General features: G+C 32.5%; 1 protein-coding gene and 2 long non-coding RNA genes across 19 annotated transcripts; all 3 read left to right on the top strand.

Annotated features, from left to right (window-relative positions):
• The first annotated feature begins 5915 nt into the window (after positions 1-5915).
• On the top strand, positions 5916-6759 carry LOC145136132 (uncharacterized). Its single transcript, XR_013720248.1, has 2 exons — positions 5916-6212; positions 6284-6759. It is a non-coding gene; the product is annotated as an uncharacterized LOC145136132 (long non-coding RNA).
• A 2007-nt stretch (positions 6760-8766) lies between these two features.
• On the top strand, positions 8767-12435 carry LOC145137760 (zinc finger BED domain-containing protein RICESLEEPER 2-like). Of its 2 annotated transcripts, none has more exons than XM_079071899.1 (3): positions 8767-9038; positions 10117-12125; positions 12213-12435. In XM_079071899.1, exons 2-3 carry the CDS (start codon positions 10802-10804, stop codon positions 12230-12232), a joined length of 1344 nt encoding a protein of 447 aa, XP_078928025.1. In that variant the 5' UTR covers positions 8767-9038; positions 10117-10801; the 3' UTR covers positions 12233-12435. The 2 variants fall into 2 exon arrangements, with proteins under 2 accessions (XP_078928025.1, XP_078928024.1); XM_079071898.1 differs by having other exon boundaries at positions 10114-12125.
• Positions 12436-13030: 595 nt separating this feature from the next.
• Positions 13031-21069, top strand: LOC145137573 (uncharacterized). 16 transcript variants are annotated; one of them, XR_013721122.1, is made up of 14 exons: positions 13031-13545; positions 13682-13815; positions 13893-13986; positions 14218-14283; positions 14852-14990; positions 15084-15193; positions 15305-15347; positions 16127-16282; positions 17845-17905; positions 17973-18058; positions 18169-18246; positions 18324-18434; positions 19813-19909; positions 20814-21069. It is a non-coding gene; the product is annotated as an uncharacterized LOC145137573 (long non-coding RNA). The 16 variants fall into 16 exon arrangements; XR_013721127.1 differs by having other exon boundaries at positions 14926-14990; positions 20814-21068; XR_013721128.1 differs by lacking the exon at positions 13893-13986 and having other exon boundaries at positions 14926-14990; positions 20814-21068.
• The last annotated feature ends 206 nt before the right edge of the window (positions 21070-21275 follow it).

Below are 21275 nucleotides of genomic sequence, written 5' to 3'. Positions count from 1 at the left end.
GCATGTGAAAGATGAGCTGCCAAAAATGTGTTGAAACTGACAGATGTTTTAAGAACCTTATTTAAATCCTAATCTTCAAGTATAAATACACATGTATTGTATGAAAAATGAGGAAATTGAGCTAAAACAAGCTTATTATACACAACTTCATATATTATATTAGTATTATACGGGTATAATACAGAGTGCAAGCTAGAAGAAAATACCAAGATTTCAATTGTTCGTGTTTGCTGTTTCTGCAAATCAAGTGAGTGTCACGATTCCCATTTCTATTAAACTCTTTTATTGCTTTCGGGAGTGAATACATTTCAACTATATTAATGATTTATATAAACTAAAATCTTTGTATTGTTTATATGAAGTCTAATTATTTGGTATATAAAAATTGTTAGTTTTATAACACTCTTATTCCTATATTCATATGACTCGTATTTCGTCGTACTCACATAAATGGTCCCTGTACTTTGCTCCTCATTCTTTACTTATTTTGACATTTTTGATCCTTGCAATCAATATTTTTACACTTTTTAGGAACCTTTTAATATTTAAAGTTTGGCCACAAAACTTTAACGGTTTGACAACTTTGATCTTTTTTCTAAAAATTTGCTAATTCCTACCCCTTTAATTCTTTAACCGTTTTGAAACTTCTGATCATTGCAGTCAAAACTTTTACATTTTTTCATAAAAACATGAAAAAACGGTCCGGGACAAACTCCAGGCTTTTTATCCTTGCACTTTCTACGTCTGTCATGTTTATCGATTCGGAAACAATATTGAAAGCTTTTGTCCCCTGCGTAGCTGGGGTAACCTTTCTAGTTATAATTATACAAGTTATATGACTAAGAATAATTTATATATTAGATTATTCGTCGTCTCGTATAACTCGGAGTTTGGTTATACATCACCGGCATTTTGACTTGTACAATTATACAACGTAAAATATCACTATATTCCTTTTCAAATGACTATTATCTATATGTTATCTATTGTTTCGTATAAATGGATTTTGATATATATCTTCAATACTCATTTCATATAATTTGATATAATTTACAACTTCAAACGGCTAATATTTATTTAATATGATATTATAAATTTTCATTTTATATTTCAAGGACAATTGTATATTAGTAAAAACTTGGATTTCAAACCTTTTGTAAATATATTATAAATCTTTTACAAATGGTTTTAATACTTATACATACATATGCCTAGTGCATAGAGACACATATATATGCTTTGTGCATACATATACATACCTATGCCTTGGGTGCATATATATACATACATATGCTTTGTGCATACAGATATATACATATGCTTTGTGCATACAGATACATATATATGCCTTGGGTGCATACATATACATAATGACATATGGAACAATACATTTCGATGTAAATTAACAATACCCAAACATCTAACTATTTTTCAGTTTGTCCTAGAGCAATGACATCTGTAATTTAAACTCTGAAACGTTGTCAGTTCGTCCTGGAGGTGTTCTACGCATTCCGAAATAGTAATTGTAGATGAATAATCACGTTATAAAAAAAAAAAAAAACTAGGTTTTTGAAGTGAAGAACGTAACCATAAAATAACGGGGTCGTAGTGGTCTTCTTCCATGTTGGAGTTGCATGCTGGAGATGAAGTTGCGTGTCGGAGATCAGAATCAGGATCGGGGTCGCGTGTCGGAATCGATTGAAAAGTCAGAACAAGATCCGGAATGAGCCGAGGGTCTTGATTTTTTCAAATTATATTCCAGAATTTGAATTTCAAATTCTTGATCCAGAACACGGACGGATAGTCCAAAATTTCCATTCCGGAGGCAAAGTAATGGGCCGGCCCACCCGATAATGAGTCTAAAATATGTTCCAGAATGCCAATTCTGAGTGGTGATTTTTTTTTAAAAAGTCATATTTTTAAAAAACACCCAAAAGAAAATGGTTAGATTATTTTCCTAAAAACTAGTAAAAACTCGGGCTTCGCCGCGAGTCGTTTTTTCTTTTCTTTTTTTAAATTTTTTGGTATTGTGTTATAACATATTTGACAAAGATTACCAAAAATACGTTGTGTACAATTCAAAAAAAAAAAGTTATGTTTGTTTATTTGATTTAACAACAAAACACCATATCTAACAATTGGTGAAACATAGTAGTTTTACAAAGGGTATATTGGGAATTTAAACGATTAATTTTTTTTGTTTCTTTTGATGTAGATGTTTAACATTTAAGTCTACCCGTAGCTATTAATGATGAAGTTGGTACCCAACAACAACCAATGATATTCAAATCCTTCAAACATAAAACACAATTAAAACTACAAATAATTTTATGTATCCAATCCATACATACATTTTTTCATAACTTTGAGCGGTCATTATAACTCATCTTCAATTGGCTTGTAATTCGGGGACTAAAATGCTAAGAAACAGTGAAATAGGTTCGAAAAATGCAAAAAGATTGTTTTTTGGACCTTGTAGTGAAATTGATATACTACAAGGACCAAAAGTGTATTTTTCTAAAAAATACTGTTTTACTATTCCTAACTTCAATGCTAAGAAATAGTGAATAGGAACGGAAAATGCAAAAATATTAGTATTTTTGGACCTTGTAGCGAATTCGATATACCACGAGGACCAAAAGTATATTTTACTAAAAGTCACTATCAACACTATTGCTAACTTCGGCCAGATTTAACTAGTGTCATACCCGTCCGCTGGACAGGTTGACAACTGAATAAACAATAATATTGGTTTATCTTATTTTTATAGCATATTGCTTTCATTCCTTTCTATATTAGTTATGTACATGACAAATCTATCAAATTATCTTTCTATCTTTTGAAAGTAAATAGCAATGTACTTTTGCATAAACAGAATCACAATTAGTACACATTACTATAATCTTATAAAATGTTAGAATGCTATTCAAACACATGACATGAATGAAGAGTTAACCCTTAGTTACTATCTTCCATTTTTTGTCAAGTATTTCTAATTTTATAAATGTGTTATAAGAAAGTTTTAAATTATTTTCATGTTAATTGATTGTTTACAAGAAAAAAATTATCACTATTTTAATTGATGGTCACACAGAACCAATAACAGCTTTAACATGAATTATGTAATCTTTTTTCTGCCACAAGGACAAATTACCTAATGTTTTTCTCTATAGGGACCAATATTGTAATGTCTTTTTTTTTTTGCATAGGGACCAATTGTGTATTGCCTATATCAAAGCATTTAACCAAGGTAAAAAACTGAATAAGTAAGGCGTGGTATCAAAAAAAGAACATTGCTAAGGTTCATTTTTTTATCAACAAACTTAAAAGCAAGTTGACATCCAAATATTCCCACCAAAGTATTTAATTTGATAATACTTTTTTCTTATTAAACCAATGTACTTTTAGTTTACAATAGTTAGAGACGACAAGAAAAGAAAAAGATAAAAAAAAATAGAAATGAAAGTGATACGGTATGGTACATGTAGACAAACAAATGATAATACATTGTTATTTCTTGCATTTAGCCTAATAGGGGACATATGCAAGAAATAGCAACGTACTTCCAGTTCTTCTTGAGAGTAATAGGTAGAGAAAATTCAAGTAACTCCTCTAGAACTCGATCCCATCATTGAAGAGATGTCAGTAATATTGTGTCCAAGTAGTTCTTGAAACCCCAAATAACCTTTGACTTTTCCATGTATGCCCCTTCCTCAAAACATCTTAATTCTTAAACCATATTCAACTTTCTGATCATGCCCTTGTCCCTAATTGAACCTTTGACATTTCTATCAAAATTTCCATTTTAGAAACATTTTTTTATATAAAAAAAAAACTCGATAAACTTAGACCTAAACTGGAAATGATACACAATCAAAAATAAGATCTAAAAGCTTTTTTTATTATTATTAAAGTACATTCCTATTAAAAAACCAATTCATAAACATTTTTTTAAACTACAAAGTCAGGCCTGGCCTAGAAATGATAGACCTCAAAACATGAAGTACATTGCTATTTCTTGAAATGTGTTTTCTATTTTTGCAATTAACCAAAGACATCAATGCAAGTACGCAAGTATGTAGATTTTTTAACCATACAAAATAACCGGAAAAAAAGTACTAACTTTAAAATTGATTGCACGATTCCTTTTTCTTAAGAGGAAATAAGTAATCTCATTTACGGGGTTGTTGTATTGATGATTTGGAGAAATTAATACATTTTCATAGTCTAACAACAAAAGATGAACCCAATCTAAAATCGACTTTTATCAAGGGAGGATGACCAAAAATTTAGATTCGTCTGTGACATCCTCTATGGAAAGAAAAAGAAATTCAAAAATAACTTGGTTACATTATAATGCATTAAAAATAAAGAAAAAATGAGTCGCTAATAATCCAACACATTAAAAATAAATAGAAAATGAGACTATATAAAACACACATGTGAAGAGGGGTCTCCAAATAAGGGTCAGTATAGCAAAAATTCTACAGCTAAGCTGCTTTCTCAGCCAAACAACTTCCGCAACCAATCTGATATCTCAGCCAAGGTGCCAGCTTCATCTTCATGTTACTATATATATTGTGCTGAATCCTACTAAAAAGAGTAATAAAATGGAAATGTAAATAACAATTTACTAAACAAGACTAATAAAATTGTAATATAGGATTATTAATGTAGGGTGTACACTAAGCATTCATTGTCCTCGATGAAAGCTCATTTAAAAGGAAAACTAACAATGCTTATCACTCATACCACACAAAAAATTAGGAAACGGTTAAGTTATGTACAATGGTTGAATCTCGTCCGGTTATAATAATTCATTTGGGGAAAGATGAAGTATGGAGTTAAAAGGATTCATAAACATATAGTGTCAATTTTTTCAAAACTTACAATATAAAATCAATCAAGTTAGGTAATACTGCCTCAGACCTTCTCCTGGATTAATTGCTTGAATCAACAGGATTCATTTAGGATTAATTGCAAAAACAGAAAGTGTATTGCTATTTCATGTAATGAAGTTTACGTTTTTGCAATTAACCCAAAAACATCAAAGAAAGTTGTTGCCCTCCGCTTATGTTTTTCCATTCTTGATCATTTTAAAATAGTTAACAATTATCATTAAATTTTGTAAAATTGACAACACATGACCACATGGTTCGATAATAGTACCACAAGGACCACAAATGCAAATAATTTTCTTTTCAAACCAAAAGAAAATGGTACTATTCTTTTCACAAATTTAAAGACTGGTATGTTGAGTTTTGATGACCCAGGGAGCAAAAAAGCTTTAAAATAGTATTATATGGACGGAAAAAAGAAAAAAAATAAAAATTAATAAGACCAAACCGAGAGAGCTCTCTATAGCTTAGGGACTAAAAATGAAATTTACTGAAAATTAAAAAACGAATGTGTTTGAACTAAAACCTGCACAATGTGATGATCAATCCTTTTCAAGCCATAATTAAGTGATATGTATTTTCTTGGTTGTAGTTAATTCACATGTACTCGCCTTTATTTGGTTAACTCAACTGGTTTGTTGTGATCAGGTTCTAACTCACTTGGTTTGAAACAATACCCGTCCATTATACTCACATAGTCAAGTAACATGTGAATCAAAAAAATAATGAAAAAGATGTCATGGAAAGTCAGGTGGTAATTTCAAGATGAATTTATATATATATATATATATATATATATATATATATATATATATATATTACTTTATAATACATACATAATACATATTTTAAGACCAAAGTCTTAAAAACAAGGAGATAAATTTTTGGCCTCTAGATTTTATTTGAATGGTTAGGATAGTAATCCATATCAATAGATTTAAACCAATCAAAATCAAACATACATAATCAAAGTCTTAAACTAATCAAAATCATTGCATAAGGAAAAAAGACGGAGAAGTTTAGGCTGCATCTTAAAAGTTGGGTGGCATCTTAAATGTCGGGGCACATTCAAAATTATTTGAATTAGAGAGAAATAAAATAGATCTTATCCCTAATGTTTTTTCCAGACGTATTTTTTCTCTTTCCATGAAACCCTCCCATCATTTTGTGTATCCCTTTCTCATCTTCGTGTCTAACCTAGCATCCAGATCTATTGTTGCCCACACATTTTCACCACCACTCTCTGATCTTCTGGCCAAGAAGGTTGAAGTCTTCATCAAACGAACCACACACTATATGCAAAAGAGGCATAAGGTTTTGGTGATTTTTAAGTTTTCGAAATCGTGTTCAACTTTCCATTTGAAACTGATATTTTTTTCTTCCAGAAATTGTTATATCAACAGGAAAGGTGTTCAAGGTTTCCTTTTAGAAGAATGGTCTGAAAACAAAAGGCTTCCATTATCGTACACTCACCACCACTCTCCTCTACTTACCGTCGTCACCACCGTTGTTCTTTGCCTTCCAAGACATTTTCAGATAAACAACTTTATGTATCCAGATCTGATTTCTTTGAGACATTTTTGCTAAGAATAAGATTTTTCGTCTTCATATCTTTCTTGATCCGATAATCTGCAAATGTTTTAATTTTTGCAATATTTTGTTAACAAATCTGAAATTGTGTGTGTAGCTACGATGACAGATCTGGAATGGATGATAGGTACAAAAATTGATATGTGATTTACTTTGGTTTAGAATTTTTTTTTTCATTTCGCAATATGTATGTAGATTTAGTTTTGTTTTTTTAGAAAGCCGATGCTTTTTCTCTCTCGGCTTAGCGATATATTTGAAATAGTTTATGTAAGATGTGTGAATCCTTTTGGTCTTGGAAGGTTTCTTCTATTTAAGTTTTAGGTTTGGAAAATTTCGAAGGTTTTAAGGGGGTGTTTGGGAAATTTCGGCGCCAAGTACTTGTTGTTCGACCATGAACTCAAAATATGTTCACAGATGCAAATCTGATTCGACCTCACCTTACATCAGTCAAAATTGCAAGGTGCAATTCAAATTACTCCAATACGATACCACAAAATGCGATTTGGACCCCAAGTAACACGATTTTTTGACTATCAAACCCAACACACGTTCGACCCCAAGCGATTCTTATTCGATCCAAACTCAATACTAGATGCGAATGAAGAGCATCACTGGTCGAATTCTCAATGCACAAGTTAAACTACTCCATTCGACTCTAATCGACGCCAATTGACTATCGATTTCGAATACAACTTCCAAATCATACTAGTTCGACTTAACTCCAACTCGATTTCGATGTCACCAAATTAGATTGTATTCCAACTGTGTTCGACTTACAAGCAACCCATTCGACATTTATCATTTGCAATTAGCCACTTCCCATCGAACACTCCAACCAATTCGACTCCAAAATCGATTCCAATCACACATTTCATCTTCGTTATGGTGAAGCTGTGAAACAAGAAACAACCAGGTGTGAACAAATTGATGTCATTGGGGCATTTCCACAAACAGTTGGTTTTTGAAACCACAGGGACCATCTGTGAGGTTTTTTGAACTTAGGGACGAAACTTGATATTTTCGTAAACTACAGTGACCATTTTTGAAGTTTTGTCTTTTCTAAATTTAAGAAGTTAATTCAAATGTTAATTTATCGATAGTCATTTTTTGTACCTTTCTAAACATTGTATATTTTAAATTACATATTACAATATTTGTAATATGAATACTTAATTATTACGTTAATAAATGCTTAATTATAATGTTAACGAATTTTTATTTAACTTATATAAAAAAAACTTGGTTTACATTTAGCTATTCATGCTGATAATAAAAATAACCACCATCAGATGGCTTTTTGTTAACTGACTGACGTGTTTACAATAAAAAAAAAACTAATCGTCAAATAAAAATTGTCCGTTGGCCGCTAAAGTAAGCTATTCGTCATCTGTTGAGAAAAAAAACTAATCACATGATCCTGTATTTTTATCCCGAAAAAAACACTAATCGCCAAAAGAAACTATCTCGCACCGACGCATCATGCATATATTTACTATAATATATCCAAGAGAATGACATTTAACAAACAAAAGTTTATTTAACATATGTTATTCGAATTTAACCGTAAATCAAACTAAACAAGTTAAACTAGAATAAACTAACAAAATAATTTAACTAAAACTGAATTCTATCGACCATTATTTGGTTTGTTTCGGTTAATATTTTTCATATTAAAAAATTGATTAAACCAAAATGAATAGACAAACAACTAACATTTCAGAATCATACATTTATTTTAAAACACAACATTATGATAAAAACAAAACCTGTCACCTTAAATCATAACCGTCGAAACCAAACTACTCACTGAAAAAAAAAATCACTGCCTTAACACGACGCCCGTCGCATTGCAAATTAGCAACATACTTTTATTTTTAACCGAAACAATATGCCGAAAGAAAGTAACCTCCCCCGACATCTAATCACCGAGATGAACAATCCTACAGAAAACAATCCGCGCAGAAGGATGCTGAAACGAACTATCTGACGTTAAAATGAAACTAAACTAATCGCCACATGGAAATTATCTGCCGAAAGGAACTATCCGCGCTAGCCCTGTCGAAAATACCCGTTACCCGAATTACCCGTCCGATTTTTTCGGGTATCGGGTAAATCGGGTATCAGGTAAATGTTTTCGGGTATCTGGGTAACCCGATTTTTTTTGGGGTCAGATAAAGGATAAGTGTTTGGGGTTTCGGGTATACCCGATTACCCGAAAATTTATTAAACAAATAATGATAGCCCAATATCTTTTATTCCTATTCTCCGATTACCAAAAGACAAAAATCCAAATCCCAGCTTCTTGCCTCCCTCGTTCAATTTTATCGTCAAAAAACCCTCGCTAGTCGCATCGCAGCTTCGTTCATCACCGACCGATCAACTCCAGCCGGCAGCCGGTCGACCCTGCCTCCTCCGCCCCGGTCGTCCCTGCCTCGTCACCGGTCTTGGTCGTCGCCGTCGCTCGTCACAGCCTCGCCAGTCGCCAGTCGTCACCTCGCCAGTCGTCTTCCTCGCCAGTCGCCAGTCGTCAGAGTCGTCACCTCCAGGAATGTAAGTGATAACTACCAAATTCTTTAATTTACAGTTAAATTTCGTGATTTTATCCCTTTACTTGATTATTCATGAATCATAATCTGTTTGGAATTTGAAATAAATACGTGAATCAAAATAAGAAGAATAAACTACAATGTGGAGTTCTAATGACTTAGCCACACATGATAATCAACTTTGCATCCAAATGACCTCATCTCAACAGAGCACCAACAACTTACATTGATCACAAAACCTATCATCTAATTCAAAGTCATACTATATGAGCAAAACCTAGTTCACTGTGATGCCAATAATTAATTACAAAATCATGTTTACAAAAACAACACACACAAAAGGAAGGAAGGGAGGGAGGGCAATTTTGGTATTGTGTAAAATTTAAAGATTTAAGAGGCTGCTTCTGTTATATGCAATGTAAAATGAGAAATTGCAGACTGTAATACACATGGCACAAGCTAAAACAACAGAAAATATACTTAAGAGGCTGCTTCTGTTATATGCAACTTTCTGCACTCGAGAAATCCATCTCTTGTCTACATACCTGATCAAAAATCATTTATTATTATTTATATTATAGCACCCTACTTTATTTTTATTTTATTGTAGCAAGAAAGAGAAAACATACTTTGCACGAACGAAATTTTCAATCTCAACTCTATCGTATTTAGGAGGCAATATTTTACAAATTACCATGATTTCTTTGAAAAATCTAAAGACATACAATGGTTAAAAATGTTAATAACTCGTGTAAAAGATATAACAACTTACTCGGTATAAATGCAATCTGATCTGGTAGCCATGTATCAAGTGTAGCAGATCTCACCTAAAAACAACAAAAAAAATAAAAATCAATAATTTTTATAATTAAAAGTTCTTGTTAGATTTGTTGTATATTTTTAAAAATAAGATAATATGTTTGTTGAATTGAATAGAACTTTTATTAGATTTGTTGTATATTACTAAAAATAAGATAATATGTTTGTTGCTCACATTTCTATTATATTGTTTATTGCTATTTGCTAATATGTTTTTTTTCTCTTGTTTTAAATGTCAACAACGGATGACTATATTGAAGTAGAAGATGAGACGATTGAAGTTGACAACCCAACCAATGATCAAGTTCCACAAGAAAAAGAAAAAAAAAAACTAAAGAATTCAACCAAAGATCGAAAGTTTGGAAAGAATTTGAAAGGTATAAGGACGAAAAGTGTGTTAAAAAATGCAAATGTAAGCATTGTGGTGGTGGGAATTACAAGTGCGAATCAGGTGTTTATGGGACCAAAAATCTAGGATATCATTTAACTAGATGTAAAGTTTACTTGGCTAAACTTAATGGTGGACAAAAACAACTAGCTTTCCAACATGGTGATGAAAACAAATTGTCATCTTGGAAATTTGATCAAAATGAGAGTCGGAAAGCTCTAGCTCACATGTTGGTAGTTGACGAACTTCCTTTTAGCTTTGTAGAAGGTGCGGGCTTTAGGTATTACAATAGTGTTAATCAACCATTGTTTAAAGTTCTATGTAGAAGTACAAGCACAACGGATGTCTACCAATTGTTTGTAGATGAAAAAGAAAAATTCGTGACTTTATTAAAAAAAATGTTGGTAGAATATGTTTGACCACCGATACGTGGACTTCTAAACAACAATCATGTTATATGTGTCTCACCGCCCACTTTATTGATAATGAATGGAAATTGAAAAAAAAAAGTGTTGTGTTTTTCCTCTCAAGAGAGTCACCGTGGGGTTGATATTGGGAAAATGGTTGAGAAATGTTTAATGGAGTGGGAAATAGAAAACGTTTTCACAATTTCTGTTGACAATGCAAGTGCGAATGATGTGGCAATTGACTTCTTGAAAAAAAGTTTTCAAAACTCCAACAAGTGTCTTCTAAATGGGAAATGGATGCACATTCGATGTGTTGCCCACATTTTAAATTTAGTGGTGCAAGATGGCATAAAAAAAGTTGATAAGGCGGTTGAGATAGTTCGATGGGCGGTTAAATGGATTAGGCAATCACCTTCTAGAATTCATAAGTTTACCGAGTTTGCTAAGGTTGCTAATCCCGGTATAACAAAACATTTGAAGAGAGATGTGCCAACAAGATGGAACTCCACTTACCATATGTTGGAAATTGCCCAAGCTTACGAAAAAACTTTTGAGAGATATGATCTTGAGGAATTTGATTTTCGGTCCGAAATTGAAAAGACGGGTTTGTCAATACCTTCATCAAGCGATTGGGAAAGGGTTAGGAATGTATGTCATTTTTTAAAACCTTTTCATGATGTTACTTTGAGGATTTCCGGGACACTTTATGTGACATCAAACACATGCATTGAAGATATATATTCCATTCGTACGCTCTTGGATGATGCTATTTCCGATTCTAGTCTTTGTGATATTGCATTGGCCATGAAATTGAAGTTTGATAAGTGTTTTGGCGACATAGAAAAAATGAATTTATTGCTCTACTTTGCTTTGATTCTTGATCCGAGGAACAAAGTAAAGTATTTGGTTATACTACTTGAGGATCGTTATGGAAAAACGGGGGTGGAGGCCAAAAAGAAATATATCATGGATTCTATGTATGCATTATATAATGATTATATTAGAATTCATTCTCCAAGTTCCACTTCAAGTACTGCCGAGTATACCACTTCATCATCGATACTAGGGAAACGCCAAAACCCAGATTTTTTGGCACCTAATACCCCATTGAGAAATAAACTAAGAGAAAAGATGAAGACGAACATAGTTGAATCAATTGGGGAGTTAGAAAAGTATTTGCAAGAAAGCGTTGAAGACGACTCAGAAATGTTTAGTATTCTAGATTGGTGGAAAGTGAATAGTCTAAGATTCCTGATTCTATCATTGATGGCAAGAGATGTGTTTGTCATTCCTGTCTCAACCGTAGCTTCAGAATCCGTTTTTAGCACTAGTGGGAGGGTGTTGGATCCGTTTAGGAGTTCTTTAACTCCTAAGATTGTTGAAAGTTTAATTTGTACACAAGATTGGATTCGGAGTAGCATAAGTGACACAATCGATTATGAAAAAGATTGGGAAGAAAATCAACAAATTGACAAAGGTAATTGTTTATCATTCATTATTTTAGTTATTGTAAATTTAATATCTTTTCCTTTTAATACTAACATTATTTGACTTTTTTATATAGAATTGAGCAAGATGAAGTAGTGAAGATGCAAGAAGAACGAGTAGGTGCAAGAAGACGAGTATATTTATGAATGTCTTTTGGAACTTGATATGTTATTATTTTCATACTATGTAATGGTTTTCTATGTTTTCTAGATTTAAGACGTGAGTTTTTTGGTAAATGCAAAATACATGCATATACATTGATATCAAGTAATTTAAATGGTAGGCTTTGGTTGTTATTATTTCTTTAAGTATTTGGTTTTTTAACATCTTATTAGATTTGACTAAATTGTTAAACGAATACTTCATATCTCAAATATTATTAAGTAAAAATCTCAATGTTCAAAGTTTAGCACGATATACTTATTTCATTACATTTATTTTTAGGTGCCATTAAAAAATAAAATAAAATAAAAAAAAAAATCGGGTAATACCCGAATTACCCTTACCCGACCCGTTACCCGAATTACCCGAATTTAATTTGGGTAGGGTAATGGGTAATTTTTTTATATAGAATACCCGAAATACCCGACCCGAAACCCGAAAATTTTACCCGATCAACACCTCTAATCCGCGCCGCCGCATCGCACGGGTATTCTACTAGTATATATATATATATATATATAAAAGCCCTATGGCTTAAAAATTCACATAAGTGGAGGTGGATAGAGGCTTCAGAATTTAGCAAAGAGTTTTTGTAATATTTTTTTTGAATTTTGATGAATTTGCAGGAAATGACAGATCACCAGCGGGTGATCCAAATGCTTCGATCCCTCCTGTTTTCTCATTCTCTATTATTTTATATTATTATTATTTTCATTTTCTTTACTTTTGAAGCTTAGTCATTAATGTTGAAGAAGTCTGGAGGGGACATCTGTACTCCACTTCCTCGTTTTCTCCCGCACGTCTTCCCAATCGCCATACCACCTCTTCCCCTTTCTTCTTCCAGTTGACGTCTCCAAAAATTCCACTCTCTTCTTCTTCTCTCTCTCAAACCCTAGAGGGTCACCGCCACCGCCTTATTTTCACAATCATCATCGACCCTCATCATGTCCACAATCGCACAAAAGTATTAGTGGTGAAGAAGGACGAGTGTAACGATGGTGGTTGAAAATTTTATTTTATTGATTTATTTTGCTGTGTATTTTGGTTTTTAATTGATGTTATTTCGTATAAAATCCAGGAGTTAGATGTAAAACGTCAAACTCATTCATCTGATTTGTTTCTTTCGTTTTTTTTCCATCATCATTTAACACCACACCCACAACATCGTTCGTGCTTCGACCTGTTAGCACCTAAGTCCCTCTTAGCAAGGTGTTTCTTAATCAAAGATGGTGGGTCTACGATAGTTTGTAAGGAATCGATTCCCTTTTTTGTTTTTCGCTGATGTTTTTTTTTATAACTTTTTTGGCTCTTGTTGTTCCCTTTTCAATCGATTATTATTAATTTCATTACACTAATTTTGAGCCGTATTCTTGCAATTCGAAGATTCAGGGTTAAAGCATAAAGAAAAGGATGACATATATTATTTCATTCCGTAATTGTGAGCCCTGATTCTATGAAATTTTCTCAATTCGATGATTCACGGGTGAAGAGTCATTAAAATTTTCGACTGCCACGAGGTAATAGGCATTTTAGGACTTTTTTCCTTATTTATTTTTCAGTTTATGACTTTTTTTTTTTCCGTAATGCACCCTAGAGACAGGAGAATGGGGACTTTTCATTTAATTTATGGAGGAATGCTTTCGATGAATACTATTTTATTAACGTTCAACATGGATCTGATATTGTTGGTAACAAAAAAGATTATGCATTGTTCCCTAAAGTTTTGTTTGATTTACTCTTTACTTATAATTTTGTTGTCCATGTACAAATGATGGTGTTGTTGATGTTAACTTCGAGGCATTCCTATTGAATGATTTTTGTGTTAAGTTGATCAAAAATGGGTGGTTTGAGCGGGTGTAATTTGAGTTTCAATTAAGTTTTTTTTATTGTTTCTATCTGATGTCGTTGTTGCTTTCCAGCTCAGGAATCTGGTACAAAATGATCAAGCTCTATTGAAGACTGACAACAGATGAAGACTTCTTGAAGTAGGTTACTCCCTTGGATTCTCATTTCTTATGTAAACATATATGTTTTTGTTGATCGGATGTATTTTTTCTTGATTTTTTCTTTTGTTGATTGTAATTTGAAATTTCCTATAGTGGCATTGCTCAGGAAAAAAGCTTTTGGTTTTGTTATAGCTTAACATTTATAGTCGAGTACATCTAGATATCATATTAAAGATGTTATTGTTATCGTTAGTTAGCATGTATAATTGTAATTCTTTCTTATTCACTTTTCGATTCACGAATGGGATAATATGAGCGTGTTGGGTTTGCTGTGATTTCACCAAAAAATGACATAATTAGATTGCAAAGTAGAGTATCAGAGAAATGAAATTATGAGAGAGATCTAAAAGCAGATTTAAGAACAAACTAAGATATATCCAATTAATAATGCTATGATTGAGATGATAATTGTTGGGGAGGCATGTAAGTATTTTGGACATAGATTGAAAGAAACAGTTATTTAGATGAATGTCGCCCTATAGTTTTAGAAGGTAAAGCATAGTCCTATAATTATATCATTTATTCATCACTTATCATGTTTGTATAGAATTTTGGTGATTTACGGCTTGGTTGAAGGGGTAAAAGCTTATTTTGCTTGAACCATCGACTTTCTTATGGCAGAAAGAGTCAAGATGATGGCAAATGTCAATATAATCTTTATGAACAATCTAATTGTCAAGTGTCAAGTATGATCAAACCCATAATATTTTTTTATTGAATAATGGTATGTTAGCCTCCCTTACACATTCAGTTTTATATACTTCTTGTGGTGTTTATAGATCATGGAGTTGGTGCCCTCGACATCTGTTTGAAATTCCAGGAGAAGAGTAACAAACAAACAACTGTTGGTGCAAATGGATCATTGTCAGGAGTGCAAATCGGAACTAAGGTGTCTAATATAACTATCTGGTGGATTAATGAACTTAGTTTTGTTTCTAATAGTATCTCCAAGAGACCAAGACTCATCCCCCTATGAATAACATTTACTGTTTGTTTGCAGGTATTTATGAAAGCCCTATCATTTGGAGAAGTGGTCAGATCAGGTAAATTTTTTTGTACTTTTGATGAGTTTTACAAGATGCTCGAGTCGCTTGTATGCTTTCATATCCGTACATGGACTTGTGCTCTATTTCATAGTTGATTGTAATTTACGCACATATATTGTTTTATTTTATAGCTGGCTTATGATCAGAGCCACAATCTTTTATCATACATAATTATTAACCATTTATGGTGCAAGATTCTTGTGCAAAGACCTTTTCTTATCTACAGACCCATTTATATCTGGTATAAACATTAAATAAACGTTGCAAGAAGACAAAATCTGAATTTGTGTGGCATTTTCAAGTAAAATGATATTTACTCAAACTAAAAACACACCAACATCCAAACCAAATAGGGTATGTAATTTCCAAGCAAAAAAACTATTACTTTAGACTAAATAGAAAAAGAACATTTATTTCTGTTGACATCAATGAAATAAATTACAACAAAAATCAGGAATGAGCTAAATGTTGTTGATCAGATCTACAAGAATTTATAATTTATTGATATCTTCTTAGGAAGGCATCTGTTATTTTTGTTGGTGGAACAACTGCATGTTTCCCGCATCGAAACGTGTCTGTCTCTCCTTGCTGCTATATTGCACCATACTTGCCTCCCGCATTGTTGTTTCCTATTTGATTAAAGGTTTTCTCACATTGAATTATTGAACCTTAAATATATTACATAATTTCGGTCTGCTTGTTTTTGAGATTAGAACAAATATATTTTGTCTATTTTCATAGATTTACACATGGGTTTTCCTGTTGGAATCTTTTAGTATTGCGGTTTTACGGAGAGTTGGTAGGACCACAGAGGCCATGCATAGATAGCATTGTTCAAATCTTTAATTATTCTGCTCAAGTTTGAACAACGTAAGCTCTTCGTTAGGAGCAACCAATCCAACCCTTCAGTCCTTCATGATCCTTTTCGCCAGGTTTCTTCTTGGTTTGTTTTATTTCAAATAACTAATTAAAAACCAAGTTTTGGGTGATTTAGGTTAATTTAATGTTTTAATGCGTGGTGTTTGACCTTTTCATAATCATTGAGCTTTCGAATGTTGTGCGTATCTATCATTTGAAAAGTCAAGGTGATAAGAATTAAGCAAAGTGTGATAGGAGGAATTTTGTGGATTTTCCTTGATTTTTATGGATTTTATTTTGAATTTTCGGGATTTTTGGTAAAGAAGAGAAGATGGCGACCTCTTGGTTCCTCTTCTTTAATCCGAGTCATTGCTAGCTCAACCTTCTTAAGACACGTTTGGGACACCTGGTTTCATTTCACGGTTTCCCAATATACAGTTGTAATACACTACATGTGTTAGCTTCTTTTACATACTTCAAATCCCTTTTCAGTAAATTCTGTAAAAAATCGGGGTGTCTATACCTCATCACCGCTTCATCTTAATTTGTCTCCTCCATATCCTACCTCCGCCATGAATTTCTGCTTAAACCACTATCGCTCCATCCCATGTTGTCTCTTTTCTTTCTTCATGTTGATATCTTTTGTGGAGCGGTTGCAATCGGAAAAATCACAACTTTCCGCTTCTTCTATTCATATTAATTTCTCTTTAATTTGTAGAAAGAGATTTCAGTTTTGTTTCTTTTTGTCGAGCAGAATCAAGCTAGGTGCCACTGGTGGTTGGAAGCCCAAATTTTCTGGTGCCGCCAGAACAAATCTACACACCTCTAACATCCTCCATACGATGCAACTTACCTATATGCATATTCAACCCTTTACCTTATGTTGCACCACCTACTCCACCAATGTTTTATGACTTTTCTTCCTGTAATCCACCACCACTTCTATCTTCACTCTCGGATAACCATACGACCTCCAAGCGTTCTTTACATTTTTGTATGAACAGAGAGAACTGAATGCCAACTCGTGCATTGGCAGTCATTAAAATCTATCGGCTTCGTATGACATGTCATCGATTATTTGTTCATCTCTATACTCTACGGGTGCCTTCGGTTTTGTCAGAAGATGAAGATGACAGTTGATCGGTTTCTCTGAAGAATAAATTGTTGTTGCAAATCGATCAAGAGCAGGTGAGAGTAAACAACGATGTCTCATTGGACACGATCACCTGATATTGTTATCTTCTTCTTAATCGCTTGACATTTTTTTTCTCTTTTCCTCTCCTCTTCCGTTTCAAACGATGTTTGAAGCGTCCACCACTTTTTTTCTCCTATTGTGTGCATCAAATTTATACGGTTCACATGCGACACATTCCAAGCCATGGGCATCAAAGTCGATGCACGCTACCTCACGATTTCAGTTACACCGATATTCGCCTTCTTCAAACAAATCAAGTTCACCGACTACGATTCTTACCGTTTCAGTTGCAATTCGAAGGCGTTTCAGTGTCCTGTTTTATTCTTTTCTTCTTTCCTTCTTCATTTAACCGAGATTTGGAAATTTGGTCATGAAATTGAAAAGTGATGGTGTAGATGAAGTCGCTGAGTCGTAGTTTATGGATCCTCTCTAACATTGCAGGATGTTCAGATTGAAACAACAAGATCAATTTCATCTTCTTCAATAGTCTCTTGCATTCAAGGTCAGTTTACCCTTAACCCTAACTTTTCTTCTATTTTTTCTTCAAACCTTTCTCACGCAAGATGAAGATTATTAGTTTGAGTCAATGTTGAAATCGGTAAAGAGGAAGTGAGAGGAGATGGAGGTGAAGAGAGTGATTGTGGGACGAACATTGGTAGTGCTAGTTTAACCCTAGACCAAACAACTTTTCAATTTCAGTTTTCAGTGAAAAAGGTGTACCAATCTCAATTCCATTACTTATTTGCTTTTGTTGTGATGGTTTAGGAGATTAGGGCTCTGTGAGTTCAGATTCAAGATACATTTGTTGGGTTTTCAAGAAATCTTATGAAGCATTTGTTACAGGTTTTGATTTTTATATTTTTCTCTAAATATGCAAACAAAGAAATTATTAAATATGTAACTGATGTTTGAATTCTCAGGTTCCTGATTTCGAGAGTTGACATCGTGCAATAAGTATGTGTGGAAATAACTAAATATAAAGAAAAAAAGGCTTATTTTGTGAAGAATGAGGTTCTTGATTTGTATTTAAGGTTTGTTATTTGCTCTAACTTGGCATAAACTCATTGTTTCCCTTTGCCTTTGTCATAAAATGCTTGGTATATGCTTTATTTCCTCTTTTCCTTTGTTTTCCACACAATTCTTATGTCATTTCAAACTTTTCTGTTTAATTATCCACGTTGGGCCTTTGTTTTCCACACAATTCTTATGTCATTTCAAACTTTTCTGTTTATTTATCCACGTTGGGAAGTGTCTAAAATTATGAATGATCACAATTGTATCTTAGTATCTATAATTAAATGATCCCTAAAATTCTCTGCATGAATCTTCTAAACATTATCTTCGTATATATAATGAATGCTCACAATAGTATGTGTTAACATCTATACCTTCTTACAATATGATTAATAACATAACTTCTATCTTAAAATTGATGAAGACGATATGAGGGGTTCCTTTTATTATTTTCTTGAATCCCATTTCATTAGTTTTGTGCATGTAAAACTTGATTATTTTCTTGAATCCCATCTAGGTGTTTGAGTTCTATGTCAAAATAGTTTGAATTGACAATATGATTTCTTAATTTATTTAGCGTAGGCTTTTCAAGTTTAGAGTTGTTTGATTTTTCTATTTGGTTAGAGAAAGGGTTTCAAGTTTTGATTTCAGGGGACACATTTTTTCATTGTTAATTTTAATAACTTGGTTAGAGTTTTATTTTCCCTTTAAGTTTTATGGTTAATTTAAATAATTTGTATTGAGATTTCATTGCTCTTTCCTCATGAGTTGTGACACATTTTTTTCATTAGAATTATTTTAAATTAATGGATCCATTAAGTTGGTTAAGGTTTCTCGTTGTTGTTAATTTAAAATTATAAGTAAAACCTGCCCACCAAAGGATGATACATGTATTTCACTGGTAAAATAATTTAAAATGGCCATTTCTTGCAATGGATTTAGTTTGGTGTTGAAATGGTGAGGATGGTACCAAGAAGTATTAGATTTAGATTCTTTAGTAATTTGCAATTCTTTCTGCTCTAAAAAACGTTTGATGTTGTCAAGTTTTTTATGCTATTATTTGGTAATTTGAAATGCTCACATATGGGCCCTATATATTCAAACTTTGGTAAATAAGCATGTTCTTGATGTTGCTGAAGTATTTATATTGTTGTTATCAAATTTCTATATGTTAAGTTTTAATTTGATGGTGTCAGTAGTCTTAAGAGAAACAAAGTTTTTGTTAATGTTAAAAGTTTTGGACTATGTTTAGTAAGAAAAAATACAGAAGATAAAATTAAATTGCTAAGTTTAGTTGATATTATTTTTATTAGTTATTTTTGTAAGTTTGTTGTCAGGTGATATGTTTTTTATTTCATATAATATTTTGAACGATGGTTTTGTTTCTTTGTATAGGTGGATGAGTATCTTTTTGGATGAAGATAAATTAAGTCATCTAAAGATAGTAAGACACCCGTGAACGTGTGTATATAAAGACTTCAGAAATTCTACTGTAAGACCCTGTTTTTTTTATCCTGTTATGTTTTATTTGCTCCTTTTTTTTCGTGAAATTAAACATTAGAAGAATTCAGTGAAACGTTAAGCAACTAATATCCAAGCCTCCACGGCATTTTTTTTCTTTAAAGAATGAAGGGCTTTGATTGATTGATCCCAATATGTTCGATAATATGGCTGAACCAATTAGCCGGACCTCAAACTCGGCCACAGGGATATCACCTCGAGCCTCTCCTAGAGTGGTAGGAAATATTGTTGCGTATTCAGTTTGTACACCATCAACAGAGACACCAACAACTTTGTCCATAACTCTAAAACATCCATTAAAGCATCAGCTAGAGTCAGGGGTGATGATGGCGATGTAGAAAAAAATTGCTTCTTCTTCAATCTTTTTATTTTGGTAAAAAAAAAGATTAATATCTCAATTAAACTAGATCGCACCTCAAAATATATCTGGTGTCAGTTGATATTTATTGTCTTGAAATCTTTAAGAGCAAGTGGTTATAATTTCCTATTCCATGCATTTGGAAAATTTAGGTTCATATTAACCGTGTATATGGTCAATCCTTATTTGATTTGTCAGTTAATATTTCAAATTTAATCATTTCGTCAACTTTTTAATCAAGTTAATATAGACGTATGATTCCCATGTTAGTGGTAACCTATAAGCACATTGTTTTTATACGTAAAAATCAAGTTCATTGTTGTTATTACGGGCAAAAAATTAAGTATGGGTTATTTTCCATAATTTACCCTTTTTTGGTGTTGCGTTTTTGGAGAATATTTTGTTACTATTGAACACATTTGTGTTCCTTTGTTATTACTAGAAAATATGTGTGAGAGGCGATATATTGTCAACAAAGTTGATATTTATTTCTTCTTAATAGATTATATGTTTCTAGTTTTTGCAGGCCATCTTTCAAAAGAACATGTCAAAGCTTATGCATCTGCCTTCTCCACCATGTTTCTAACAATTTAGTTTTTTTTTCTCTCATTTTTATTTTCATAACATTGTACTTTCATTTTTTTCTAATTATGACATTTTTTGTTAAAAACTAACCAACAAACGATTTACTGAAACAATTACTAACCCATGACCAAAATGTATATTTGGACCAACCATGGGTCGTGCTTAGCATGACCCTGAAACGTACCTAGTATATATATATATATATATATATATATATATGTCAATCCCATGTGCATAAAGGGACAAACTTATGTTATGATAATAGCTCACTGAAAAGTGAATCAAACAAAAGGGTATATTTCATCAACAAAAGTAGCTATCTACACAATTCTGAAATATGATTAATTACCAATATTAACTTTAATAATAGATAAAGGAAATCTATTTGTATATG

Source organism: Lactuca virosa, chromosome 9 (genome assembly GCF_052849685.1).
Source record: "Lactuca virosa cultivar CGN04683 chromosome 9, Lactuca_virosa_CGN04683_v6, whole genome shotgun sequence".
NCBI lineage: Eukaryota > Viridiplantae > Streptophyta > Magnoliopsida > Asterales > Asteraceae > Lactuca > Lactuca virosa.
The sequence above is the reverse complement of the archived record's forward strand: the minus strand, read 5'-3'. Positions and strand labels throughout refer to the sequence as shown.

What these genes read in the sequence shown, in the direction of transcription:
- LOC145137760 (XM_079071899.1), top strand. Translation starts at nt 10,802, where the DNA reads ATGGTTGAGAAATGTTTAATGGAGTGGGAAATAGAAAACGTTTTCACA. An exon ending in AAATCAACAAATTGACAAAG is followed by an intron (nt 12,126 to 12,212) that starts GTAATTGTTTAT and finishes TTTTTTATATAG; the next exon opens with AATTGAGCAAGATGAAGTAG.